General features: G+C 44.8%; 2 protein-coding genes across 29 annotated transcripts in view; both read right to left on the minus strand.

Annotated features, from left to right (window-relative positions):
- The window catches only part of LOC127668176 (apolipoprotein L3-like), a 124,529-nt gene that overhangs the window by 15,517 nt on the left and 81,961 nt on the right, over nucleotides 1–27,051 (minus strand). For 6 of the 28 annotated variants that reach the window (XM_052161649.1, XM_052161650.1, XM_052161641.1 and 3 more), the window contains one exon: nucleotides 11,646–12,490. The exons of 11 other annotated variants lie outside the window; for them this stretch is intronic. In XM_052161649.1, the coding sequence (XP_052017609.1) occupies nucleotides 11,679–12,490 (812 nt within the window). In that variant the 3' untranslated portion in view covers nucleotides 11,646–11,678. 11 more of the 28 variants (XM_052161643.1, XM_052161644.1, XM_052161645.1 and 8 more) reach the window with 7 other exon arrangements.
- Nucleotides 19,817–22,078, minus strand: LOC127668179 (syncytin-2-like). Its single transcript, XM_052161676.1, has 2 exons — nucleotides 20,421–22,078; nucleotides 19,817–20,303 (listed from the first exon to the last, which is right to left on the minus strand). Exons 1-2 carry the CDS (start codon nucleotides 20,844–20,846, stop codon nucleotides 20,154–20,156), a joined length of 576 nt encoding a protein of 191 aa, XP_052017636.1. The 5' UTR covers nucleotides 20,847–22,078; the 3' UTR covers nucleotides 19,817–20,153.

Genomic DNA, 27,051 nt, shown 5'->3' on the forward strand with positions numbered 1-27,051 from the left:
GGAAGACAGAAGTGTGGACTTTGCACAGGTATGCACAGGTCAATGGAATGCCTGTTAGGGTAGGAGTGGGTGCTTTACCTTTCTTTCCCTTGATTGGTTGGTTCTATCTCCAGGCATTGGGAGAGTTTTACTGAATAACTATACTTGGCTCAAATTAGGTGGTGGGACACCTTCTACAGCTCCTGAATGGCTGCCCGTGAAGTTTTCTCAGGCTAGGTCATGGGACAGCTTCCTGATTGGGTTTTGTGACAGGTAGTTTTTCCTGATATGGACTATTTTGGGCTATTCCAATTCAGAGAAACAGAAACTTGGCCTACTCTCCCAAACTACCAGTTTGCAGCCTGTCATGGAGTTAGCCTGGCTCTGTCAAACTATGTCTTCTCAGTGCATGGGATATATCCCAGTTCTGAGGAGGCAGAGGCCAGGACTGTCTCTGTGAATTTCAGGTCAGCCTGGTCTACAAAATGAGTTTTTCAAGACAGACAGAACAACATAGAAAAATCCCTTAAAGAATTTCAGGTAAATGTAAACAAACAAGTGAAGGAACTGAACAAAACTATCCAGGATCTAAAAATAGAAGTAGAAACAATAAAGAAAGTACAAAGTGAGACATCTCTGGAGATAGAAAACCTTGGAAAGAACTCATAAGTCATAGATGCAAGCATCAACAACAGAATACAAGAAAGAATCTCAGATGCTGAAGCTACCATAGAAAACATTGACTCAACAATCAAAGAAAATGCAATATGCATAAATCTCCTAACTCAAAGCATCCAGGACATCCAGGACACAATGAGAAGACCAAGCCTAAGGATAATAGGTATAGAAGAGAGTGAGGATTTACATCTTAAAGGACCAGTAAATATCTTCAACAAAATTATAGAAGAAACTTCCCTAAACTAAAGAAAGAGATGCGCATGAACATACAAGAAGCCTACAGAACTCCAAACAGACTAGACCAGAGCAGAAAATCCTCCGATTACATAATAATTAAAACATCAAATACACTAAACTAAGAAAGAATATTAAAAGCAGTAAGGGAAAAGGGGCAAGTAACATATAAAGGCAGATCTGTCAGAATTACACCAGACTTCTCTCCAGAGACTATGAAAGCTAGAAGATCCTAGGCAGATGTCATAATACTCTAAGAGAACATAAATGTCAGCCCAGACTACTATACCCAGCAAAACTCTCAATTACCATAGATGGAAAAAACAAGACATCCCATGACAAAAGCAAATTTATGCAATATCTTTCCACAAATCCATCCCTACAAAGGATAATGGGTGAAAATTACCAACACAAGGCAGGAAATGACATGCTAGAAAAAGCGATAAAGCAATCTTCTTTCAACAAACCCAAAAGAAGATAGCTACACAAACAGAATGTCACCTTTAACAAAGAAGATAACAGTAAGCAACAATCACTTTTCCTTAATACCTCTTAACATCAATGGTCTCAATTTCCCCAGTAAAAAGACATAGACTAACAAACTGGATACATAAACATGACCCAACATTTTGCTGCATACAAGAAACCCACCTCAGACACAAAGACAGTCACTACTTCAGAGTCAAAGGTTGGAAAACAATTTTCTAAGCAAATGGTCCCAAGAAACAAGCTAGAGTGACCATTCTTATATCAGATAAAATTGACTTTCAACCAAAGTTGTCAAAAAACATGAGGGACACTTCATACTGGTCAAAGGAAAAATCTTCCAAGATGAATTCTCAATTCTGAACATCTATGCTATGAACACAAGGGCACCCACATTCATAAAAGAAACTTTACTAAAGTTCAAAGTACACATTGCACCCCAAACAATAAAAGTGAGAAACTTCAACACCATACTCTCAACAATGGACAAATCATGGAAATAGAAACTAAACTGAGACACAGTGAACTAACTGAAGTCATGGACCAAATGGATCTAACAGATGTTTATAGAACATTCCATCCTTAAACAAAAGAATGTACCTTCTTCTCAGCACCTCATGGTACCTTCTCTAAAATTGACCATATAATTGGTCACAAAACAGGCCTCGACAGATACACAAATATTGAAATTATTCCATACACCTTATCAGATCACCACAGCCTGAGACTGGTCTTAAGTTCAAACAAAAACAATGGAAAACACATATGCATGTGGACTTTGAATAATGCTCTTCTCAATGATAGCTTGGTAATGGAAGAAATAAAGAAATTAAAGACTTTTAGAATTTAATGAAGATATATCATACCAAAACTTATAAGACACAATGAAAGCAGTGCTAAGAGGAAAGCTCATAGCTCTGAGTGACTCCAAAAAAAAAAAAAAAAAAAAAAAAAAAAGGAGAAAAAGCTCACACTAACAGCTTGACAGTGTACCTGAAAGCTTTAGAACAAAAAGAAACAAATACACAAAAAAGGAGTAGACGGCAAGAAATAATCAAACTCAGGGCTGAAATCAACCAAATAGAAACAAAAAGAACTATACAAAGAATCAACAAAAGTAGGTGCTGGTTCTTTGAGGAAATCAACAAGATAAATAAACTCTTAGCCAGACTATCCAGAGAGCACAGAGGCACTATCCAAATTAATAAAATCAGAAATGAAAAAGGAGAAACAACAACAGAAACTGAGGAAATTTAAAAAAGCATCAGATCCTACTACAAGAGCTTATACTCAACAAAGTTTGAACATCTGAATGAAATGGACAGCTTTCTAGATACATACCCGGTCCCAATGTTAAAACAGGATCAGATTAACCATCTAAATTGTCCCATAAGTCCTGGGGAAATAGAAGCAGTTGTTAATAGTCTTTCATCAAAAAAAAAAAAAAAAAAAAAAAGTCCAGGACCAGATGAATTTAGTGGGGAATTCTATCAGATCTCCAAAGAAGACGTAATCCCGATACTCTTCAAACTATTCCACAAAATAGAAGCTTAGGGGACAGCAGATGCAGGAGAGGATGTGGGAAAAGAGGAACACTTCTCCATTGTTGGTGGGATTGCAAGCTGGTAAAATGACTCTGGAAATCGGTTTGGAGATTCCTCAGAAAACTGGACAAAGTACTACCTGAGGACCCAGCTATACCACTCTTGGGCATATAGCCAGAAAATGCTCCAACATGCAATAAGGACACATGCTCCACTGTGTTCATGGAGCCTTACTTATAATAGCCAGAAGCTGGAAAGAACACAGATGTCCTTCAACAGAGAAATGGATACAGAAATTGTGGTATATATACACAATGGAGTAGTATTAAGCTATTAAAAACAATGAATTCATGAAATCCTAAGGCAAATGGATGGAACTACAAAGTGTCATCCTGAGCAAGGTAACCCAAACACAAAAGAACACAAATGGTGGATGGAGCTGGAGAACATCATCCTAAGTGAGGTAACCCATGCTCAAAAGAACACTCATGGTATGCACTCACTAATAAGTGGTTATTAGCCTAAAAGCTTGGAATACTCAAGACACAATCCACATATCAAATGATGTCCAAGAAGAAGGAAGTAGTTGCCCCTGGTTCTGGAAAGGCTCAGTACAGAAGTGTAGGGGAATACCAGAACAGGGAAGTGGGCAGGGATGGATGGGGGAACAGGGAGGGAAGAGGGCTTATGGGATTTTCAGGGAGTGGGGAGCCAGGAAAGGGGAAATCACTTGAAATGTAAATGAAGAATATATGGGGGGGGGGGGAAGAACAGGAATGGTTTGCACTCACTGATAAGTGGATGCTAGCCCAAAAGCTCAAAATAAACAAGTTACAATTCACAGACCATAGGAAGCTCAAAAAGGAGGAAGACCGATGTAGGGGTGCTTTGGTTCCTCTGAGAAAAGGAACAAAATACTCACAGGAGCAATAAAGGAGACAAAGTGTGGAGCAGAGACTGAAGGAAAGGTCACACAGAGACTTCCCTTCCCTACCCTTCCCTACCCATCCTATAAACAATCACCAAACCCTGACACTATTATGGACAACAAGAAGTGCATACCAAAAGGAGTATGTCATGGTTGTCTCTGAAAGGGCCCTGTCAGAGCCTTACACATAGAGAGGCAGATGCTAGCAGTCAACCATTGGATTGGGCATGGGGTCCCCAGTGGAGGAGTTGGAGGGTGGTCCAGAGGAGCTGAAAGGGTTTACAGCCATATGGGAAGAACAAAGATGTCGGCCACCTAGCCGCCCCAGGACTCCCAGGGACTAAACCATCAACCAAGGGGCACACATGGTTCCAGCCAAAAATGTGGCAGAGCAATGCCTTGTCGGGCATCAGTGGGAGGAGTGGTCCTTGGTCTGGTGAAGGCTTAATAGATGCCCAAACAAAGGAAAATCGAGGGGGAAGGGGAAGTGGGCTGGGGGGAGGGGCATATATTTGGAGGCAGGGGTTGGGAGGGATGTTGGTGGTTTTCAGTAGAGGGGAAACCAGGAAAGGTTTTAGCATTTGAAATGTAAATAAAGATTATATTCAATAAACATTAAAAAAAAGAAAGAAAGAAAAGTTACATTTTGGTTCATACTGGCTAAATTCAAATTACCTTCAATTATTCTGTTTCTTTCCAGTAACTTTTTCTTTGACTTAGAGAGAGAGAGAGAGAGAGAGAGAGAGAGAGAGAGAGAGAGAGAGAGAGAGAGAGAGAGATTTTGATGAGTCCTTTCTCTGACCTTGAGGATTATATGGAATTCCCATTGTATGTTCTATACCCCATTGAATGCAAAACTTTGCAAAAGCTTGAGAAGTATATGCTGGAGCATTATCAGTTTCAATTCTTTTTGGGACACCTAAGGAGGAGAAGCATGTAATAAGATGTTGTATGACATCTTTCACAGCCTCCCTGGTTCTTGTAGTGGCCATGACCACAGGAGAATAGGTATCTATAGTAACATGTACATAGCTCAGCTTTCCAAATTCCAGGATATGAGTTACATCCATTTACCACAAAACTTGAGCCTTAAGGCCCCTTGGAGTAACTCCCATTTTTAATGGATGATATACATCAGGACAATGTTCACAGTCCTTCTCAATTTGCCTAGCCTGTTCTCATGTCTAATTGAACATCCTTCTCAAGGCCAATGCATTCTGATGATGTAAAGCATGACTTTCAAATGCTTGTTCAACCATAATAGCAATCAAGTGTTCTTTTGTCAACAAACCTGCCATAGCATTTCCTAAAGCCAATGGACCTGGCAGGCCAGTATTTCTTCTGATATGTTCCATAAATTTTTTCTTTTTTTTTGATTGAATTATATTTTGCAACTGAAGCAAGAGTGATATAATTTTGCATTACCAAATAAATATAAGAGCTGTCTCTATATCTGGAAATAAACAAACTATATATTTTGAATCTGTATAAGGTTAAACTCTTCAGGTATATGTTCAAGAGCAGTAACAACTGCAATAATTTCTGCCTGCTCTGCAGAAATTTCTTTTGCCTTTTTAATAATCACAGATCTATCTTTTATATAGACAGCTGAAATTCCATTGGATGACCCATCTGTAAATACCAAGAAGGCATTGGAAATAGGTTCCAATGCTATCTAAGAAGGAAAGATTATTACTGTTTCTTCTAGAAACTTTCATATAGGGTGTTGAGGTACATGATATTTAATTTGTCACATATAATGAGCTAATGCAATTCTCCAATCATCTGCAGTTTGAAGTAAATACTCCAATTCTTCCTTATTATTGGGAATAACAATTTCATGCATTTCTTTGCCAAATAGTTCCCTGGATCTTAACCTTCCTTTAATAATTAATTGACTACACATAAAAGGATAAGAAGATACCATTTTTACTTGAGTATGAGGGAGATAAGTTCATTCCAATACACCTTCTTGCCATAAACATGCAGTAGGGGTATAAGATGTTTTAAGTATAATAAGGGACCGTGTTTTTAGATAGTTTATCTGTTTTACTTTAACAGCTTGCATCTTTTGTTCTATAATTCTAATTGTTTTAAGGCTTCTTTTGTAAGCTGTCTTTTAGATTTAGGATCAGGATCTCCTTTAAGAATTTCAAATAAATGATGCAATTATCCAGTGGTAATTTTTAGATAAGGTCTAATCCAATTAATAGTTTGCAATAATTTTAGAAAAATTTTAAGTGTCTTTAATTTATCAATACTAAGTTGCAATTTTTGAGATATAATGTATTCATTACGAATTGTTTTTCCCAAATAATTTATTGGCTTCTTATGTTGAATTTTATCTGGGGCCATAATTAGTCCATGCTTGATCAATGTACTCCCTCATAAATAGAGAATATATACTCTTTGTCTACTGCAAGATCTAATCCTGCACTTCCTGATGTTGCTCTGGGTAAGCTTAAGATGTTAAAGTCAGGGGCCCGAGGATTCAGTTTACTTGTACCTTCCTCTGTCTCCATATTTTGCCCTTTTTTTTCTTTTTTCTTTTTCCGGAACAGAGGGCATGCCCCTCATCCCATTTTTGGTCTCCTTATCTTTCAGAGGGGTTCCATCCTGTCTTAGTCAGGGTTTCTATTACTGCACAAACATCATGACCAAGAAGCAAGTTGGGGAGGAAGGGGTTTATTGAGCTTACACTTTCACATTGCAGTTCATCACTAAAGGAAGTCAGGACTGGAACTCAGGCAGGTCAGGAGGCAGAAACTGATGCAGAGGCCATGGAGGGATGTTACTTACTGGCTTGCTTTCCCTGGCTTACTCAGCCTGCTCTCTTATAGACCAAAGAGCACCAGCCCAGGGATGGCACCACCCACAAGGGGCCCTCCCTCCTTGATCACTAATTGAGAAAATGCCCCACAGCTGGATCTCATGGAGGCACTTCCCCAACTGAAGCTCCTTTCTCTGTGATAACTCCAGCCTGTGTCAAGTTGACACACGAAACTAGCCAGTACAATTGACCCCTTGTCAAGTTGACACACAAACACATCACTATTAAGCCTCAACCCTTACTTTCTTATTCCTCCCCAAGATCTAAATTACTTTAAAAGTCCCACAGTCTTTACATATTAAAAGTTCAATCACTTTAAAATGTCCAATATCGTTAAAATTCAAAGTCTTTTTTAAAAATTCAAAGTCTCTTAACTGTGGGCTCCACTAAAATACTTTCTTCCTTCAAGAGGGAAACATCAGGGCACAGTCACAACCAAAAGCAAAACTCAAACTCCAATGGTTCAATGTCTGGGATCAAACTCACAATCTTCTGGGTTCCACCAAGGGCTTGGGTCACTTCTTCAGTCCTGCCCTTTGTAGCATACAGCTTGTCTTCTAGGCTCCAGCTGCCTGTACTCCACTGCTGCTGCTGTTCTTGGTGGTCATCGCATGGTACTCACATCTGCAAAACACTGTTATCTTCCACTGTAATTAGGCTTCACCAATAGCCTCCCATAGACTCTCTTCATGGTGACAAGCCTCTGCTGCTACGCATGACCCCTTCAAGTCCTGGGCCGTCAATTGCAACTGAGGCTGCACCTTCACCAATGGCCTTCTGTGGCCTCTCACTGTGCCAAGAGCCTCAGCTGCTCTTCATGACTCCTTCATGCCTTCAAAACCAGTACCATCTGGATGACTCTTACACAGTACCACGTCCAGCCACAGCACAAAACACAACTGTGGCTATCTCTGGAACACACTCTCTGTGCTCTCAAAAAACACTTCCCGGAAGATTTCACCTCAGTGATGCTGGTTTCTTCTTAATCACCGCTATTTTCTTAGCTCCCGCTAACCAGCATCAATAGTCCCAGTAACACAAAGGTTCGATTTAGTGGTTCTGGTATCTTGTTACTCACAGCTGATTCTTCAGCCCCAGCTAACCAAAACCACAGAATCTTCACAATCAAAACATGGCCCCTTTCAAAGTCTTTAATCTTCCCTCTGAAATTTCACAAGCCAGGCCTCCATCTTCTGAACTGTTCTCAACATTATCTTCCAGGCTCCTACAGAACATTCCACAGAGCTCTTAACATCGAATGGACCATTTAGCCCAATGTTCCATAGTCCTTCCACAGTCCTCCCCAAAACATGGTCAGGTTGTCATAGGAATACCCCACTACGCTGGTACCAATTTGTCTTAATCAGGGTTTATATTCCTGCATAAACATCATGATCAAGAAGCAAGTTGGAGAGGAAAGGGTTTATTGAGCTTACACTTCCATGTTGCAGTTCATCACTAAAGGAAGTCAGGACTGGAACTCAGGCAGGTCAGGAGGCAGGAACTGATACAGAGGCCATGGAGGGATGTTACTTACTGGCTTGCTTTCCCTGGCTTACTCAGCCTGCTCTCTTATAGAACCAAAGAGCACCAGCCCAGGGATGGCACCACCCACAAGGGGCCCTGCCCCCTGATCACTAATTGAGAGAATGCCCCACAGCTGGATCTCATGGAGGCGCTTTCCCAACTGAAGCTCCTTTCTCTGTGATAACTCCAGACTGTGTCAAGTTGACACACAAAACCAGCCAGTACACATCCTTATGAAATTTTGATTTACATTCATTCCCCCAATGCTTTCCCTTCCTCTTTTGAAGTCTAATGCCTCAGTCTGTGAAACTTGTCACACAGAGACCTGTCACAGCAGAGGACTGAGCTGTGTGCTTGTACTCTGTCACTGACTTCAACTGCTTCTTTCACTGCTCCCAAACACCCATTTTTCAGGAACCCATCTTTAAGCTGAGAGTGGTCCTTGGCAATAAGAAATCATGGAGATCCATGGAACAAACACTGAGAAAAATGGCTTCGTGGAGCTACCTAGTTCTGACCCAAGAATGTATGTACCCATTGATTTTATTCTTCCCTCAGATATACAAGACAGCACCTGCCATTTTTTGCCATCATCCCCAAAAGCCGAGCAGCGACTAGGAGATGCACAGAGGACACAAGTCTGACACCCACTGCTCAGCCTCTTTTCCAATATACTGATTAGCCATTTCCTACTGAAGACTCAGACTCTACACAGAGCCTGACATAGAACATGTCATGAGAACAGGTTGTATGACAACCCCCAATCCCAGAAAAGGCTCTTTGTGCCTCTGTAGTCAGCCTTTGTCCCCACCCTGCTGTAGTAGCTGCACCCCAGAGATAACGTTACTCATCAGGCCCCTCTCTTCATTTCCTTGATTTCTCAGTGGAGTGGGCACTCACACCAAACACCTTCCATCTCGGGTCCCATGTCAGGTCCTGAGCAATCTGTTATCTAAGCTAAACCCTGACAGCTTGGTGATATAACTTGAGGGGAAACTTCTCTCATGCTTCAGAAGTACAGCGAGACCAAACAGAGCTTGGAGTCCAGTTCTCCTGTCACATTGTGTGTACTTTAAAGGGGTCCATACCACCTTCTTGAGCTGTGGTGAGACCAAACATCTGGAGAAAGAGCACAATCCCCAACTTACTGAGGAGTCTTGCTCTGGTTAAATCTGAGCAGCACCCAGGTCTACTTAGGGGTATGGGTTCACATCTGGCTTTGTGTGACAACCTCAGGCTAACTTTTTAAATTCTTCTCTGCATACCCCATGTGTTTGTGGGTTCTTCATGGTGTTTAAGAAAAGAGATTCTGTCACCTCAGGCTCGGGCCCTTCCAGAGATCACTCTCCACACCTTCTGAACTCTGACCAGCCCCATCCCTCTTCACGAGTACCTGCCTCCCCTCACCCCTCAGCACAGTGCTGGACTCCGGAGTGGTTGATGCTGACAGTGGTCTTCTGAGGTTGGAGAGCATGGGACTTGGAATCTGCCTTTTCTTGGAACCATCATGCCTTGCTTCCTCTCATAAGTTCCCAGCATGCTCCATGGCACAGTCCACTACCTCATGTCTCACCCTCATGGCACCTTTGGTTGAGGGACCAAAATCCTTGCTCTACCAGAGACCTACTCTGGATGGCTATGTGACATATTTGCTCTGTCCCAGGAGAAGAGACTCATGGGAGCTGGGCACCAGGGGACAACATAACCCTTCCTTCTGGGGCCTATTTCATTTTACACAAATATCACTGGGTTTGATTACCATATCCTCTCAGCTTGACTGAGGGAGAACAGGAAACTACTCACGAACTAAACACTACAGTTTGCAACACATTTATTTCACTATTTGATTGGATTTTTACAATCATCCCCTAAAACAGAAATCTTTCCCCATTTTTCAAATCAGTATCTGATTTTGCAAATGGGAAGAATGGCTGAGGAATGGGGTATTGGCTATCAGAGATTGAGCCAAGAGGAAGCCAAGATGGAGAATTAAGAAACAAGACACTAGTGACCATAGTTTCTTGTAGAGATATTTGTTGCTATATTTTAAAGTATTTTCTTACTCTTGATTTTCTCTTCTTTCATCATCCTGATGTCAGCTTGGCAGAGAAAAGCACAGTGAAATGTAGGACCTTGAAAAAGTCTGTGGAGCCACAGGCCGACCGTGACTGATTCCTTTTTTCAAAGTGAGGAATATCCTGGAACATTCATAGACCCCTGAACAGTCAGGATGGCAGGGATTAGCACACTCCAATGCCTCTATCGCTAAGTTCGGGGACAGAAGCAGGGCCCATCCCACTTGTACATTAAGAAGATCTGATAGAAAACTGTTCAGCATGTTCTGTGACAACACAAGAAAGACAGGCAAATGGTTGCCACCTAAGTGCTCAGGACTCAGCTAAAACCGTGGTCCAGAGGTTGCAAATGACTGCTTTTACTCCATTTTTCAAGGCCAGCCAGTTACCATTTACTAGACACAAGCCTATAGAACATAAGAGGCCAAGAGCCCATTGATCTGAGACTCCACCTTGGCCAGCAACCATCCACAGACTGAGAAGGAGCTGAGAGGCATGTGCCCAGTCTCCTGTCACTAAAGTGCTGGCTTCATCTCCATTCCATACACTGTTTGATGCCTTAAGGGATCCGCCTTGACTCTCACTCTGGTGCTCTCCCACTTTCTGCTCCCAAAGCTTCCTGACTTCTCATTGCCTGCCTGTCCAGCCCTCCCTGACCACACCCACCATGTTACCCTCCCATTTCCACACTCTAGGGCTTTCTGATCCCCCCTTTTTAATTTTTTTTATTTCTCACATGTATATTATAAGGTAAAAGCCAATCTGAAAGGTAGCATAGTATATTATTTCAAATGTATTGCACTCCAGACACTTGTTAACACCCACAGATATTGTTTAATATATGCAATGAATACTACAGTCAATAATATATCAGTACTGTGGTACAGGCACATAAATCCCAATACATAGGAATACCATCACAAGTTTCTGGACTATCTAGAAATTCCAGTCCAGCAACATGATGAAGCCATAATGAATTTTAAAAAACTATAAAAATACTTTCTGATTTGGTGATTTGAAATGCTCCCCAACCCATTAAAAAAAAAATCTATGAAAAGAGAAGTACAGCAAAGCAAACCCACTAAAACAACATCATTTCTCAGATAGCTATGCCTTTAGCAAACCAAGCAAACCCAGCACAAGACCATGAGGAGATGGCAAAGATGTTAAGATACAGCAGGGTGTTATGAGAGTGATGGATGCCGATTGCTATGCAGATTCCCCACTCTGGTGGAAGTCTGATCCCATTTTAGACTCCAGTTTCTTCCTCTACTGGGTTCTCTGGACATCGGCATTGACCTCCCTCTACTCAGTCAGAGACATTCAAACTCCTCAACAATCTTTTCCATGGACTTGACCTCAGTTTCCCTTGTTACAACTTGCTTCTGCTGTCCCCATCACTGTACATTACATCTCTTGTGAACTCTGAGCTGCTTAAGGAGGTCGCACAGAGGTGGGTCTCCCTTCAGATCCTTGTAGATCTTCTCAAATACCTGCAGCTTCTCTTCCAGATTGTGAGCCAGGTCCCGCAGTGCTCCAGCTGACTCTGTTTTGGCCCCATCATAAAGATCCTGTGATTCATTCACAAGGTTATACACATCCCAACCAAGGGATAAACTTGTAAATACTCCTGCTCTAATCCTGGCTGCTCTGGTCATTGGGAGAAGACCCTGCACAGACCTTCCAGTGGATGTGATGTTCCTTGCCGCTGCTCCTGGTCGAGAGATGGATCTGGCTGTCCTGATGGCTCGGATCTGATCCTTGAGGGTTCTGAAGGCATGAACTACTTCCTTTCCTGTATTATAGAGCTTGATTGACATCTTAGGCATGATCTTTAGAATCTCCTCAATTAAGTTCGTGCTGGCTCCAACCAGGCGCCTAGCTTCAGATTCATCTGACAGTCTGTTTGATTCTTCCACAATGCTGGTCGTAAGACTAGTCACAGATGCTGCTGCTCCCAGACCCAAGGAGGCTGCTGAGAGGGCCAGACTGGCCCCTAATGTAAAGGGTGCCAGAATCAAACCAGTGAGGCCCAGAACTCCAGAGGTAGCACCAACAGAGCTGGACACCACATTGGAGATGGTGCAGTCCTTGTGCACTTTGTCAAGATGGTCAGCCAGGTCTCGGAGCTTCCTGATATGATCCTCAAGTTTCCTTTTCAACTGAGGAAACTCTCGCAAAAACCGCTCTTTCTGCTGCTCCCTTTGAGGTCTGTCATTTTCATCCATGGGCTCCCGTGCTAAACGCTCTTCCAGAGCATCACGCAGTGCCTCTGCCTCCAGGCTGTGACAGGAGTCAAGAGCATGAGGAAAAGAGCTATTTTTCTTTTAAGATAAAAGCTTATTCAGTCTTTAACTTTATAATACAAACCCAACAGAAAATAATTTTAAAGAGATCCAAAATTTTCCATTCTACCATGAACGTTTGATACACCCTAGATGCCCACCGTCCTTAGTCCATAGGGGTCAGTGTGTAAGGTAGAGTCGAGACACTATGGTGAAAGGCACTGGATAAATGCCCCCACGCAAGGTCAGTGCCATCACTACCCATGGGAATCCTGGGATGAGCACAGGGATGTGGAATCAGAGCAAATACTCTTTACCCTGAGAACTGTGTGTGTTGTGAGGGATGCACCATTCCCACTGGATGCTGGGAAGTCATCTATGTTCCCTGCAGCATGCAGCCTGCAGGAATGCCTGAGCTTGCCTGGGGAGCCCTGCAGCAGGATATACAGACTGAGCATGCTAAGAGTGGATTCCTCCATCCACTCTGAACTGAGCAGTCGAAAGCTGCACATCTGGCCTCAGGGGACAGTACCCAGTGACAACACACTTGCTTTAAAGCTTTGTACAGACCACCTGCATCTGCTGTACACAGAATTAAATGTCAGCATTAAGGTTAGATTTGGGTCCCATCTACAAGATACTTCATTAAATATCTGTAAGTACTTCAAAGGGAGAAATGAAGGGGCTGAGATACACTGTTCCCAAGAATTTCCCATAACAATGCTCAACATTAAAGACCTGGTTGTGATGGGGAATTTGGTTCCATTTCTGACCTCCTGAGAAACTAGAAACCTAAAGCATTGACCTTAGGAAGACTCCCATAAGGCCCCTGTCCTTGGAGTTGATCTGTTCTTGGTGTCCCTGTAAGGGATGTGCTGTCTTCTGTACTCACTGGCGCTAAGTCCCCAACCCCCTGTGTGTGCAGAGTGGCTCCATCTCTCTCCCCAGGGGCAACAGTCCTGAGCAGTGTCCTCCAGGCTGCTGGAAGCTGTGTCAGGATGAATATCTTTCCTGGGGTGGGTTTTCTGGAGTACAGGAGTTATGTGATTCATCACACACTCAATGCAGGATATTTCATCCTGAGGACAAGAAGTCTGAATTCTGAAGCTCTCTCAGATCTGCATGGTGCTTGTGTTCATTGGCTCATTTTAGCCCCTGTGCTATGTGATGACAATTATCTATGTGAGTTCTGAGTTGTTTTTAATTTTTCCCTGTCGTGTAGTTGGCTTAGAGTCATCTTTCATGAATAGCTGGTGTCAAAATGAGAAGGAAGGCTCACTGAGACTCTGTCCTCAGACTTTGACATTTAGCTGTTTCTGAGAATGTAATAATAAAACCTAAGCCAATCTTTTTAGAGCCACAAGCCCCTCCAGATTGCTTTGCTTGCTGCCTGCTCTCTGAAAATGCCCAAAGTTCTCCCTTTCCAGGCACAGATCCTCACAAGATCAGGGTCTGCCTGGGATGACTTCAACAGGACAGCTGCTACCAACCTTGGCTCCACACTGACAGCCACTCCTCACTAGTTCCTGACTCTCAACATGGCAAATTCCTGTAGACAGAGATCACCAGGCTAAGAGACACCATAGCTGATGACACTGTCTCTTTGGAACACCACAAGGCCATGTGCAAAGATGCAAGGGGCCTGGAGATCATCTGTAGTAACTGGAAGTACAGAAATCCCCTGAATTTGTTCAAGACAAAAGGGGAAGCATTTCCTCTGGTGTGTTGACATGGGGTCTTCTCAGGTTCTTGACTTAGGCGAACCATCCTCCAACCACACTGACTTTGGGAGCTGTCTGTAGCCACGTGCTCTTCCTGATATTCAGGGAGCTCTGTGTACAACAGAGGAAATTCCCAACTACTCCCTAAGGACTCTGCAGTCTTTAAGGACAGAGTGTGGGGGGCACACTCATGAAAAACTCTACACATATATTAGGCATGACATCAGAGCAGGGGAAATGTCCCTCTCCCTCTTATATGTCTTCTGCTGGGTCCCTGACCATCCTTCTCTCTGTGCCTCCAACTCTCCCTCTCCTTCCAGGCCTGCTTCCCTAGCCTGCTACCTACACCTCCATTCCAGGATCACTCACCGTTCTCCTGACCCCTGGCTGTGACCCTGGTCCTGGTCCCTCTGGGCATTGGGAAGGATACTGGCATTGGTTCTCCATGCCTGACCTGTTGCTTATCCCACACTGTCACCACATCCTATCATACTGAACTCTCATTCCTGTGAAACAGCATGGGGCTCTGGATCTCAGCAAGGACAGTCAGGGTCCAAGCCAGTTCTGTACCTCTGCACTGAGACAGAACCCAGAAGATGGCTTGGTCAGTGTATATTTTTCTCACTTGTCTCAAAATAAATCTTTGATTCCTCAGTCCTACAGGAGACCCTAGGACCTTGTCTCTTCTCACTTTCAAAATTAGCTGGGCCCCATGCTGATAACCCTTCTCACATTACAGTTTCACAGGGGTGGAAATCAGGAAGTGGTAACTAACTTGTCAATGTCACGTGACTACTGGATGGCAGAAATCATCCTGGCAACTTGAGCAACATCTTCAGACAACCTGAGGTGATTTCCACCAGGATAACATGTTGTAAACAGTCCTCTTGGATAGTTGAGAATGAGCGTTTTTATGCCAACCTCTGGGACTGCCTAGAGAGGGTCCACCTGACCAGGAAATAGCCCTCATTCTCCTGGTCTGGGGGCAGCACTGAGTGCACCCTGCAGGTCACCTTGACAACTCTGCTGCTTCCACAAATCTTTCCCAGGCTCCATCTTCAGTTATCAGTCTCCTCAGATCTGTTTTGAGGACTGCTTCGATGAGAAAATCAGTGAGTTCTTCAATAATGCGAGGGTCCACTACTAATCAAGAAAATAATGAGGTCAGATGACATTATGGTTCCTATGAATCTAAGTTGTCTGCCCACCTGTCCCCTCACCTTCATCAGACCTACTGATCCAGAAGTCAACAGGTCAGAGTATGGAATGTACTAGAAGGGGCCAAGACTGTCAACTCTCTCTTTATTTAGCTTTATTTTACTTTATTTTATTTTACTTTATTTTAATTTTGAGACAGAGTCTCATTATGTTGCCATAGACAAGGATGGCCTTGAACTCACAAAGATACACCTACCTCAGCCTCTCAAGTGCTATGATTAAGTATGCACACCACACACAGCAGGGTCATTTACTCTAAAGTCCCACCCCCAGGGACTGACGTCCTCCAGTGAGGCTCCATGGCCTGTGAATTCCATAATCTCCCCAAATAGCAACACCAACTGGAGTCCAAGTGTTCACAGGCATGAGCCCCTGTGTGTGTTACACACTCAGGACAGCACACTTATATGCACAATGACCACACCTAGGTGGGTCAATAAGATCAAAGGGACCTGGTTAGGACCAGGAAAAGTTGTGGCATCTCCATTTCCGTTGGAACCCTTGGGAGACAGAAACACACAGAGAAGGAGAAAGTGACTACCTATCCTCGTAAACGCTTTCAAGATCTGAGCCAAATCCATCTGATTTTGACAGGTTTCTTCTTACTGCTCTCCAGGTGTTCAGGCTATAGAGAGAAAAAAGAAAGAAAGAAAGAAAAAAAATAAAACAGGATGCATTTCAATGGTGACCAATGCAGAGAAGTGAGCTGTAAAGTAAAGGGGACAGTCACCTGCTCCTCCAGGGGACCCTGCACGTCCACTTAGAGATGACAGTCATCTGGCCCTCCCCTCTCCCCTCATCCTGGCCAAGTCAGAGCTCTCTTGCCCTGGTAGTATCCATGGGGGATGTGACCTGCTAGGGACACGACCACGAGGAAAAATACTCTATACAATCTACACACAGGATAGATGGTAAGAGATCTTCTGCCAGTTACAAGGCGGGAACACATGCCATTGATGACAATAATAAATGTTTTCTGCGTGTCTGTGATTCAGAGCTTCTCATATACACCTTATTAGGGTCCAGCATCATTGATGAGATGAAGACCTCCTCTGTAATGTGGAGGAATTGACTGTGAAGTTTACAAATTTGACAGTAGTGCTACACTGGGAGCTTGACCTAACATGTTATGAATGCCACCCCACCTGTTAGATGTTCATTTCCACTCTCCTGAGCCTACATCAGCTTCTCCTGCTCTCCCCATGTGTCTGTAAGGGGCATCTTGACTGAAGCATGTCACCCGAATCAGGGCCTGTGCCGTGTGACGGGTTAATTCATGAGTGACACAGTGCTCTCTGAGAGGCCACACAGTCTCCTTGTTCCTTCAGGATACAGGATCCCCTCAGAGCTGGAGTCCTGTCAGACCCTGTCAGTGCGTTTGCTCTGGAACTATCCAGTCCTCTGCCCCCTTTAAATGTTGGACACTAGACAGTTCTTTATCTATCTATCTATCTATCTTTTCCTTTCTTCCTTTCTTTCTTTCTTTCCTTAAGATTTATTTATTCATTTAATATACATGAGTACACTGTCTTCAGATACAACAGAAGAGCAAATCGGGTCCCATTACAGATATGTAATTGTCATGTAATAAAAGAACCAATAAAAGAACACTATAGGAGGAGCAGAAGAAATCTTTACTGGGGATTATTTACTCTAAGATAGTTCAAGAAGCAAAATGACAGGATCACAGAGCATCCACATTCAAGTTTTCCACAGACTGAGGCTCACTGTTGATGGAATAAAATGACCCGAAGCACACACGGGCAGTGTACCCATGAGTGACTGACATTCTTCCTAGATTTACAGTGCACAGCAGCCTTCAGCAGACAGCAGATCTCACCTGCACACTGGGGAACCTCAGCCCTGGAGAGAGAGGCTGAGGGCAGAAGCTGAGGCTTCACACGCATTCCCTAGTTCCAACTAAAATCAAACCTCACTAGTGCTGCTTGCGGTGTGTGGCTAGGGCTGCAGTTCTGTGGTGGAAAGCCCACAGTACAAAGACTGGACACAATCCCTACTGATGCAAAGACAAGATGACCAGTTTGTGTGCAGAAGTTCAAGTTCCCTTGTGATTACGTTCCCTTCAGAGTTGGGGACTCCAGTGAGTGTGGTCAGAGCCTGTCAGGCAGCAGAAGGACAGTTATCAGCTCCCAGCTGCAAGGACAGTTAAAGCACATGGTGACAGCCAGAGTTGGCAGGGGTGCTTACACTTTGACCACTAGCGACTCTCAGTCTCTGTGAAGCATAACACACACTATTTGTTTAAGGACCTTAAAGTGTGGGCCATTTGCCCCTGTTCACCTCACCTCCCTGGCTGGGCCAGCCTGTACCTCCCCTGGAGCACCTTCCCTGCCTCCCAGCCACTGACCTGTTCTCCCTGGTTGTTGGCCTTTAGTCTAGGCTCCGCCCCACAGTTAGTCTGGGCTCTCTCCCCATTCCCTCCCCCACCCCCTCTCTCCAAGTGCTCCTGGCCAGCCTCCACTTCTCTGCTCCTCTAGTACCTCACTCTCTGCCTTTCTCTCAACTCCCCTCCCCATGACCTGAATAAATTCTATTCTTTACTATACCTTCCTCCTGTGGTTGGTCCCTCAGAGAGAAGAGATACCTCAGCCTGGGCTCACAGAGGCAACTGCTTCCCCCACACCTGACTGCACATCCACCAAACATACCCCTTCCCTTCTTCTCTTTTTCTTTTTATAAAAGACAACACTAGTCCTTCACTCTCTCTTCAGACTTGTGGCATCTGAGGGACTCAGTGGTATCTCTACCACTGCACAGCCTTCCTGGACACCACAGGTGGAGAGCAGCCTCTTGGGGCTCTCAGCAGGGCAGGCAACGCTAGCTCCAAAACAGAGGCCTAGTGAAGGGTGACAAACCCCACCTCGCTGTGCTCAGAGCAGAGAGGTAAGGGAAACAACAGCCCAGTCTCTGGATGGAAGATTAGTCCTGTGCAGTTAACCCTTCCGGCCCCCTCTGCTTCACTAGAGCTCACTCCCCTGCAGTCTGCCCTTCTGTGAGGTATGACCTGTGTAGTAGCCCTGGGGACTACAGAGCCCATTCTCTGTCCATTATCTGCTTCCCCTCCACACCTGCCCACACAAGACAGCCTTGGCTTCACCCTCTGTCCTCCACAGGCTAGGCAGAGGCTAGGTGAGAACCAAGGAGTGTTGCCTCTCACCTACCTGTTAGGCCTTCTTGAGGCACCTCAGAACAGTCACTGTCTGTTATGCCTCAGGTTTTCCTCAGGGCTTAACACTGCATAGCCAGGCAAAGCTGTTCTGAAACTGACTAGTTTTTCCATACATCTTAATCAAAACCTCTTTCTCTATGGTTCAGTAGCCGCACCCCAAGGCCAGCATGGCTGACGGCTCTGTGTTCAAGCCTCCTCCACTTCCTTTCCTGTTTTGGTCCTATGTAAAATGGCTGAGCACTGACGAAGAGTTGTCTTCCTGCTAGGGACCTATCATCATTTCTTAGGCCTCCATACATGGAGGGTCAGGCCCCAGGCAGTGCGGATCCCATCTGAGGGAATCCATGTCCCCTTCTGAGCACAGGGTAGAGGAGGAGAGAGGAGCAGGCAGGCCTCACTTGACTGAAAGTCCAGCCCTACAGCTGCCGAGCCTGTGACCATTGTCCATCTTCCCTGAGCTCATCCACACGCGGGGCTGTAACCCTTCCCCTCCAGAGCCACTGAGAGGATGAACATGTGGGGAGAGCATGTTCCCTGCTCACCCAGGAATCTTCCTGCAGCCCGTTTGGATGTGTCCCCGCTGTCCTCAGCTGTGTGGATCCAGTCACCAGCTTCCCCTCTGAGACACACCCAGACACAAGCTCTGGGCCAGATATAACCAGGGCCCGAAAGTGAAAGACAAATCTCTGGTTTGTGGCTCCTCAGGAAAAAACAATCCTCCGGACATACTGACAGATTCCACCCTGCTGATCAGCCCAGGATGTGGATTTTGCAACAGCTTCTCCAGGCTGGATAACATAGAAACATAGCCAAGAATGAGGGTCAATGACAGAGCTTGAGCTAAGCTTCAATTTCCAAGAAAAAGAAACACAGTCATTACTGAGAGGGCAATAAATGCTTGGTGTTAAAAGGGGGACCTTGTTTTACCTGGATTTGTGGATGGGGAATAAACTTGGGACTTTCTACTTTCATGGGACAGTCCCAGTCTCTCTTGTTGGTTTCTGCACTCACTTGAACGTCCTGTCTGCTCGCTGCGTTGCGGCTGCAGCTGCTCGCCGTGCCCACACGTGTGCACCACGGGCACCGCGCCGTGGACGCGGTGGAACTGTGAGCCACAATGAGACACGCTACACCAGATAGTTCCACGTGGGACTTTATTTAAGATAGGGAAGGGGTAGCGGGCGGGAAGGAAGGAGAAAAGAGAAAGAGAGAGAGAGGAAAGGAGCGCTGCCCGGTTATATACCGGGGGTGACATAATTACAGGTAAAGGTGGGCTATGGAATTCTGGGTAAACGGCAGCTGTTGCCTTGGCAACAGACCTATACATTGCTTGTATGGCGTCACAAGCTTTGCAGGCCTCGGGTACCTACATTCCTGCATTTCTTTTATTAAAAAAAAAAAGAAAAAGAAAAGGGAGGGGGGACCCGATGATGAAAAGGAGTGAGGGCGCCGTGTCTCTTAAACTACTTCCTGCTGTCTAGGGGTGTTGTCAATTTTGGGGTGTAGCTGACTTTCATCATCGGGGTCCACCTGGTGCATGTTGGCATCAGCTACATCTGGGGACGGGGGCTCTTCCATGGGCTGCGGCTGGGAATTCTGTAACAGAAGCTGATTAATAGTTTGGTTAGAAATTTTTTGCATTTGTCGTTGGAGGAATGTAGAAACAAGATTAATTAGGCAGGGAGCAAACAATAACACCAGGAAGATGACTAGAAAAGGCCTTACAAGAGGGAGTATCCATTTCCATATAGGGTTTTCGAAAATGTCAGAGCTGGAGGTCTCACGATCTCTGAAGTTCTTTATGTCTGTCTGAAGTTCCTGGATTTTGTTTCTCACTATCCCGGATTGGTTGACATAGAAACAGCATTCTTCTTGGAGGAACAGGCAAAGACCACCTTCCTTAGCTGTTAAAACATCTAGGCCCCGTCGGTTCTGAAGCACCACGGCTGCCAAAGAATCTATCTGCTTCTGGATAGTAAGCACAGTTTCAGTCATTCCCTGACGGTCACTTTTAAACTGAGAAGTAAATGTATTGTATTGGGCCAGAGAAGCAGTTATCTCTGCCACACCTGTACCAACACCTATGGCTATTCCTGTAGCTACCAAAAGAGGCACGATCTGAACTGCTCTCTCGCGTCGAGCAGCTATCATATTTATAACTGGGATTGGCAGGGGCTCATTTCCCTAGATCACTCCCACCTCAGGGAAAAGGAGTACCAACGTGCAAACTCCTGACCAGCTGGCAGGTAGGCGATGATATACCTGAGTGCCACAAAGAATTGACGTGTTTTGGATTGCAGGGCATTGTGGCAGAGATGATATATCAAGGCTTATGGTTTTATTACAGTCTAGGGAGCTTAATGTTCCTACAGAACGTGTCCCAGAGGTCTTAAAACAGTTTGCCATGCCAAAGAGAGGGACAGAGGTAAGGTACAGAGCCATGGTGACATCGGAGTCAGGACAGCTAGCAAAAGGTGAGGTAAGGTTATTTGGCAGTATCACCGGAGAAGCTGTAAGTGACAGTTTTGGGTCAATCCCTGGAGGTACACATAACCAACAATCTTTAAAGTGACCAGGCCTGGTGACATTAAGGAGCTGGTACGCTGAGGTCAAGGTTTGAAGCAACAGGTGAAATGACAAGTTAGTGCCATTTATGAGGGGTGCTGTCAAAGAATCAAGGACCTTAGAGGAGTGTTTAATTATCTCCCCCACTTTTCCAATATCTAGGGGTTGGGCGATTGAGATATACTTTCTCTGAATATGGATGGTACTTATTGGGGAACTGGGCTGGTTTTTACGATAGAGCTTACCAACAACTCCTGTTTCCCACCTGGAATCCCACGGGTCTTGTATGTAGAAGTGTCTTGCAGTGTTGATAGAAGAAATGATTGACCCGTGATCCTAGCATATGTATCTGACAAGACCAATATGGGCAGCCCCCATATTCCTCTGGCCATTTTTTTACAGTAATCTTCTGTCTGGTCAAAGAGAAAGCAAGTATAGAGATCATAATACTTAGATGGGATAACAGATACAGGGATGATCGCGATTTGGATCAGTTCCTGATATCCGGCTATGGAGCAGTTTCCCGACCCTATTTGGAAAGACTGTTTGTTATCTGTGGGGGTTTCTTGAACCTCGAATCTCCAGATGTAAGGACTGCTCTGGATGGAAATGAAGAACAGCAGGGGTAGGACAATAAACCCATGTCTAATCCAATGAGGTCGAGCTCAGCTGCCCGAGTGGAGTCTCATGTTCTGGAATTGGGGAGAAGGTGGATGGTCTCAATGTCCTCCGGAGCTTAATAGAGCACAGTCCTGTCAGGGTTGACGTGTATGAAGAAGAGTTATCTTTAGGTGGAGGGATGAAAGGTTTAAGGTGAGATAGATGGACCCAATGAGGAAATCCTTCGAGTTTAGCGGCTGTAGGGGTCACGAGAATCACCTTAAAAGGGCCCTGCCATTTGGTAGAGAGGGGTGAGGGCCGATGATCTGGAGGGGATAAGAGGACTTGGTCTCCAATGTTTACAGGTAGTGGAGAGGAGACAGTCTGTGGCCGCGGTAGATGGTGGTCAGCAAAGTCCCATAAGAGAGAGCGAAGGTGGCAAAGCAATGGGGTGAGTAGGTGGTCTGGGAGGGGAGAGCATTCAGGTGAGAGACCAGGAGTTAAAACTCGACATCCATACATAAGTTCAAAGGGTGAGATAAGAAGAGGTCGCTTGGGGAGAGCTCATAGCCTGAAAAGAGCCAGAGGTAGGAGTTTTACCCAGTCAAGGTGAAGTTCCTGTGACAGCTTGGCAAGAGTAGTTTTTAAAGAGCGATTAGTTCTTTCTACCTTACTGAAGATTGAGGATGGTAAGGAATGTGAAAATGCCAAGGGATGTTTAAGGCCTTAGATAGACTCTGAGAGATCTGGGAAGGTAATTCAGGACCATTGTCTGACTGAAGGGAGGTTGGAACACCAAATCGGGGGATGATCTCTCAGAGGAGGAGATCAGAGACTGACTGAGCCCTTTTGTTAGTGGTAGGAAAGGCTTCTACCCACCCCGAGAAGGTGTCCACCAAGACTAGGAGGTACTTGGAACGCTTGACTGTAGGCATATGGGTAAAGTCAAGCTGCCAGTCAGTTCCAGGAAGAAAACCTCTAGCCTGATGGGTGGGGAAAGGGGTATTATGATACCTCGAGTTGGAATCTGACATCTGACAGATTTTACAAGAAGCAGTGATAGATTTTAAGAAATTTAAGTCTTCAGGAGTAGGCTGTAAGTGGGTCTTAACAAAAGAAGATAGCCCGGCTGTTAGGATGAAAGAGTTGGTGAAGATAGGATAGGGTTTGGCGAGTGTCAGGGGGTGGAGGTAGAGATGTGGGTTGTAGTGTAAGGATGTCTCGGGGAAGGCGAGATGAGTTTATCCCCCTAAGGGCCGCAGCTCTGGCTGCCTCATCAGCTCAGTTGTTTCCCTTAGATACAATAGAGTCATCTGTCTGGTGAGATCTACAACGGACAATCCCAATAGCTTTGGGGAGATGAGAGGCCTTTAGCAAGGCTAAAATATGGTTTGCATTAGTTACTGATCCTCCAGTTGTGGTAAGTAACCCGCGCTCTCTCCAGATAGCAGCATGGGACAGGAGGATATGGAAGGCATATTTAGAATCTGCATAAACATTGAGGGATTGTCCCTGTGCCAGTTGAAAGGCACAGGTGAGAGCTATCAGCTCAGCCTGTTGATTAGTGGTGTGTACAGGAAGGGCCTGTGCCTCTACCACCTCGGTGTCTGACAGACACTATGGCATAGCCAGCTTTTCTAGTCCCTTCATATAGAAAGGAGCTTCCATCTGTGTACCAAGTATAAATGGCTTGAGGCAATGTGCCCTCCTGTATGTGTGAAGGATGAGGTAATAGTTGCTCTAAAGTCTCAGTGCAGGAATGAGACAGGGAGTGGTTAGTATTAGGTCGGGGGAGAAGAGTAGAAATATTAAGAGGAGGACATGATTGGAAGGTGAGCGTGGAATCTTCTATTAGCGCTACCTGGAGAGAAAGAACTCTAGAGGGAGGTAGAGTCTGCAGGCCTTTGTAAGTTAGGAGCTGTGACAGGTTATGAGAAGAGAGCACAGTTATAGGAGACCCCAAGGTTAATTTCTTTGACTCTCGAATAAGGAGTTCAGCAGCTGCTAAGGCACGAATACAAGGTGCCCATCCCTGGATGGTTAAATCCAGTCTTTTTGACAAGTATGCTACAGGTGCAAAGGAAGGTCCCAGTTGATGGCCTAAGACTCCAAGGGCAAATCCCTCTTTTTCAGTTACATAGAGGGAAAAAGGGCGAGTCAGGTCAGGGAGATGTAAGGCTGGGACCTTAAGGAGAGCCTGTTGGAGCCTCTGAAAGGGTTTGGCAACAGATATGAGAAGAGGTTCGTGGGTGGGGCCTAACGCTGCCTCATATAAGGGTCGGGAGAAGGGAGAAGGAAGGAACCCAGGAATGTAAAAAGCTAGCCATTCCTAGGAATGATAAAATCTCTTCCTTTGTAGAAGGAACAGTTAAGGACTGAATTAGATTTTTTCTATCTAAGGTAATAGCATTGTGGGTTGGGGTAATTGTTAGTAACCTGAGGAGTGGACAGTTGAACTTTAGAGGGAGAGACCCTGTAGCCTTGACTGGAAAGGAAATTTAGAAGAGCAGAGGTGTCAGCTTGGCTAATCTCTAAAGATGGGCTACAGACAAGGACGTCATCTACATAAAGAAGAATTTTAGATCTAGGGAGAGATAAAGAGAGTAAGTCAGAAGCCAGAGCCTGGCCAAATAGGTGTGGGCTGTCTCGGAATCCCTGAGGTAGAACAGTCCAGGTAAGCTGGGTAGAAAAGTGGGTGTCAGGATCCGTCCAGGTAAAGGCAAATATGTTCTGTGACTGGGCATCAAGAGAGATAGAGAAAAATGCGTCCTTTAGATCTAGGACTGAGAAATGAGAAGTTCCTGAGGGGATAGTAGAAAGAAGTGTGTAGGGATTAGCTACAGCAGGATGGAGAGGAACCACTGCAGCATTAATGTGCCTGAGGTCTTGAACCAGGCGATAGGTACCATTAGGTTTTTTAACTGCTAGTATAGGGGTATTAAAATGAGAAGAAGTGGGAAGAAGAAGCTTTTTCCTTAAGAGGTCAGAAATGATAGGCTTAAGTCCCCTGAAGCTCTGGAGAGAGAGAGGGTATTGAGCTTGGGTGATGTACCTGGTAGGGTCCAGTAACTGGATGACAATGGGAGAGTGATGTTTAGCAACAGAGGGGTTCTGGAATTCCCAAACTCTGGGGTCCACCTGAGAAGCTGGTAGAGGAAATAATATGTTAGTGTTAGTAGGTTGATTGGCTAGAAGGAGAAGTAGGGGAACTGCTGGCGAGCTCGGGTTTAGGCGAGTGTGGGGAGCAAAAGAAATTGAAGCTCTCAACTTAACTAAAAGATCCCTTCCTAATAAGGGAACGGGAGAGGTTGGCACTACCAAAAAGGAATGGGTGAAGGGTATATTTCTAAAAGTGCAGCTAAGTGGTGGGGTCTGATGAGGAAGGTAAGGCTGTCCTTCTATCCCGACTATGGGAAGACGCGAGGGTGAAGTGGAATCCCAAAATTCCACCAGGACTGAGTAAGTGGCCCCGGTATCCAGAAGGAAAGAGATGGGCTTTCCACATACCACGATAGTTACCCGGGGCTCCCTGCTAGTGATGGGCGAGGTCGGGTTGAGTACACTAAGGATGTACTTAAACCGCATCACAGGACCTTTGTTCTGATTAATTTTATCTCTAGAGAAGACCTTAGGTATTCAGGGCTTCTGGGCTAATTAATATCCACTTATCAGAGATTGCATTCCATGTGTATTCTTTTGTGATTGGGTTACCTCACTTAGGATGATATTTTCCAGATCAAACCATTTGCCTAAAAATTTTGTGAATTCATTGTTTCTAATTGCTGAGTCGTATTCCATTGTGTAAATATACCACATTTTCTGTATCCATTCCTCCTTTGAGGGGCATCTGGGTTCTTTCCAGCTTCTGGCTATTATAAATAAGGCTGCTATGAACATAATGGAGCATGTATCTTTATTGCATGCCGGGGAATCCTTTGGGTATATGCCCAGGAGAGGTATAGCAGGGTCCTCTGGAAGTCTCATGTCCAGTTTTCTGAGGAACCTCCAGACTGATTTCCACAGTGGTTGTACCATCTTACAGCCCCACCAGCAGTGGAGGAGTGTTCCTCTTTCTTCACATCCTCGCCAACACCTGCTGTCTCCTGAGTTTTTGACCTTAGCCATTCTGACTGGTGTAAGGTGAAATCTCAGGGTTGTTTTGATCCGCATTTCCCTAATGACTAATGATGTTTAGCACTTCTTAAGGTGCCTCTCGGCCATCTGAATTTCTTCAGGTGAAAATTCTTTGTTAAGATCTGTACCCCATTTTTAATAGGGTTATTTGGTTCCCTAGGGTCTAACTTCTTGAGTTCTTTGTATATATTGGATATTAGCCCTCTATCAGATGTAGGGTTGGTGAATATCCTTTCCCAATTTGATGGTTGCCGTTTTGTCCTTTTAACAGTGTCCTTTGCCTTACAGAAACTTTGTAATTTTATGAGGTCCCATTTGTCAATTCTTGATCTTAGAGCATAAGCTATTGGTGATCTGTTCAGGAACTTTTCCCCTGTGCCCATGTCCTCAAGGGTCTTCCTCAGTTTCTTTTCTATTAGTTTCAGTGTGTCTGGTTTTACATGGAGGTCCTTCATCCACTTGGAGTGAAGTTTAGTACATGGAGATAAGAATAAATCAATTCGTATTCTTCTGCATGCTGACCTCCAATTGATCCAGCACCATTTGTTGAAAAGGCTATCTTTTTTCCACTGGATGTTTTTGGCTATCAAGGTCATTTCTAACCACCAATCAAGATGGAGGACAGCCTGGGCTATATAAGTCTGAGGCCTTGTCTCAACTCTCTTTCTCTCTTTCTGTCTCTGTCTCTATCTCTGTCTCTGTCTCTGTCTCTCTCTCTCTCTCTCTCTCACACACACACACACACACACACACACACACACACACAATCCTTTTGTACCATGAAGAATGAAGCCTGCAGAAAGGGAAGCTGTAGCTTACATTAAACAACTTAACTCAGCTGAGGAGTCCAGACAAGAAAACAGGTCTGCTGTGATCTGAACAGTAGATAGGCAACACTGACTCCTGGTGGTGGGTACCAGAAATTTCATCTTGTTAACTTCCTGTGTGTCAGTCAGTCATGCTTCTTTATGCCTACCTAGCATGTGTGTGCAAGCCTCTTTGTACCTACCTACTGATTGAGTTCCTGACTGTGAGAGAGATTGTTGGAGGTAAGAGG

Source organism: Apodemus sylvaticus, chromosome 17 (genome assembly GCF_947179515.1).
Source record: "Apodemus sylvaticus chromosome 17, mApoSyl1.1, whole genome shotgun sequence".
Taxonomy (NCBI): domain Eukaryota; kingdom Metazoa; phylum Chordata; class Mammalia; order Rodentia; family Muridae; genus Apodemus; species Apodemus sylvaticus.

Bases quoted from the DNA above. Each gene is read 5' to 3' on its own strand.
- LOC127668179 (XM_052161676.1), bottom strand. From the start codon at position 20,846: ATGATAGCTGCTCGACGCGAGAGAGCAGTTCAGATCGTGCCTCTTTTG. The intron at 20,304-20,420 runs GTAAGGCCTTTT...ACTATTAATCAG, and splicing joins GGAAATGGATACTCCCTCTT to CTTCTGTTACAGAATTCCCA.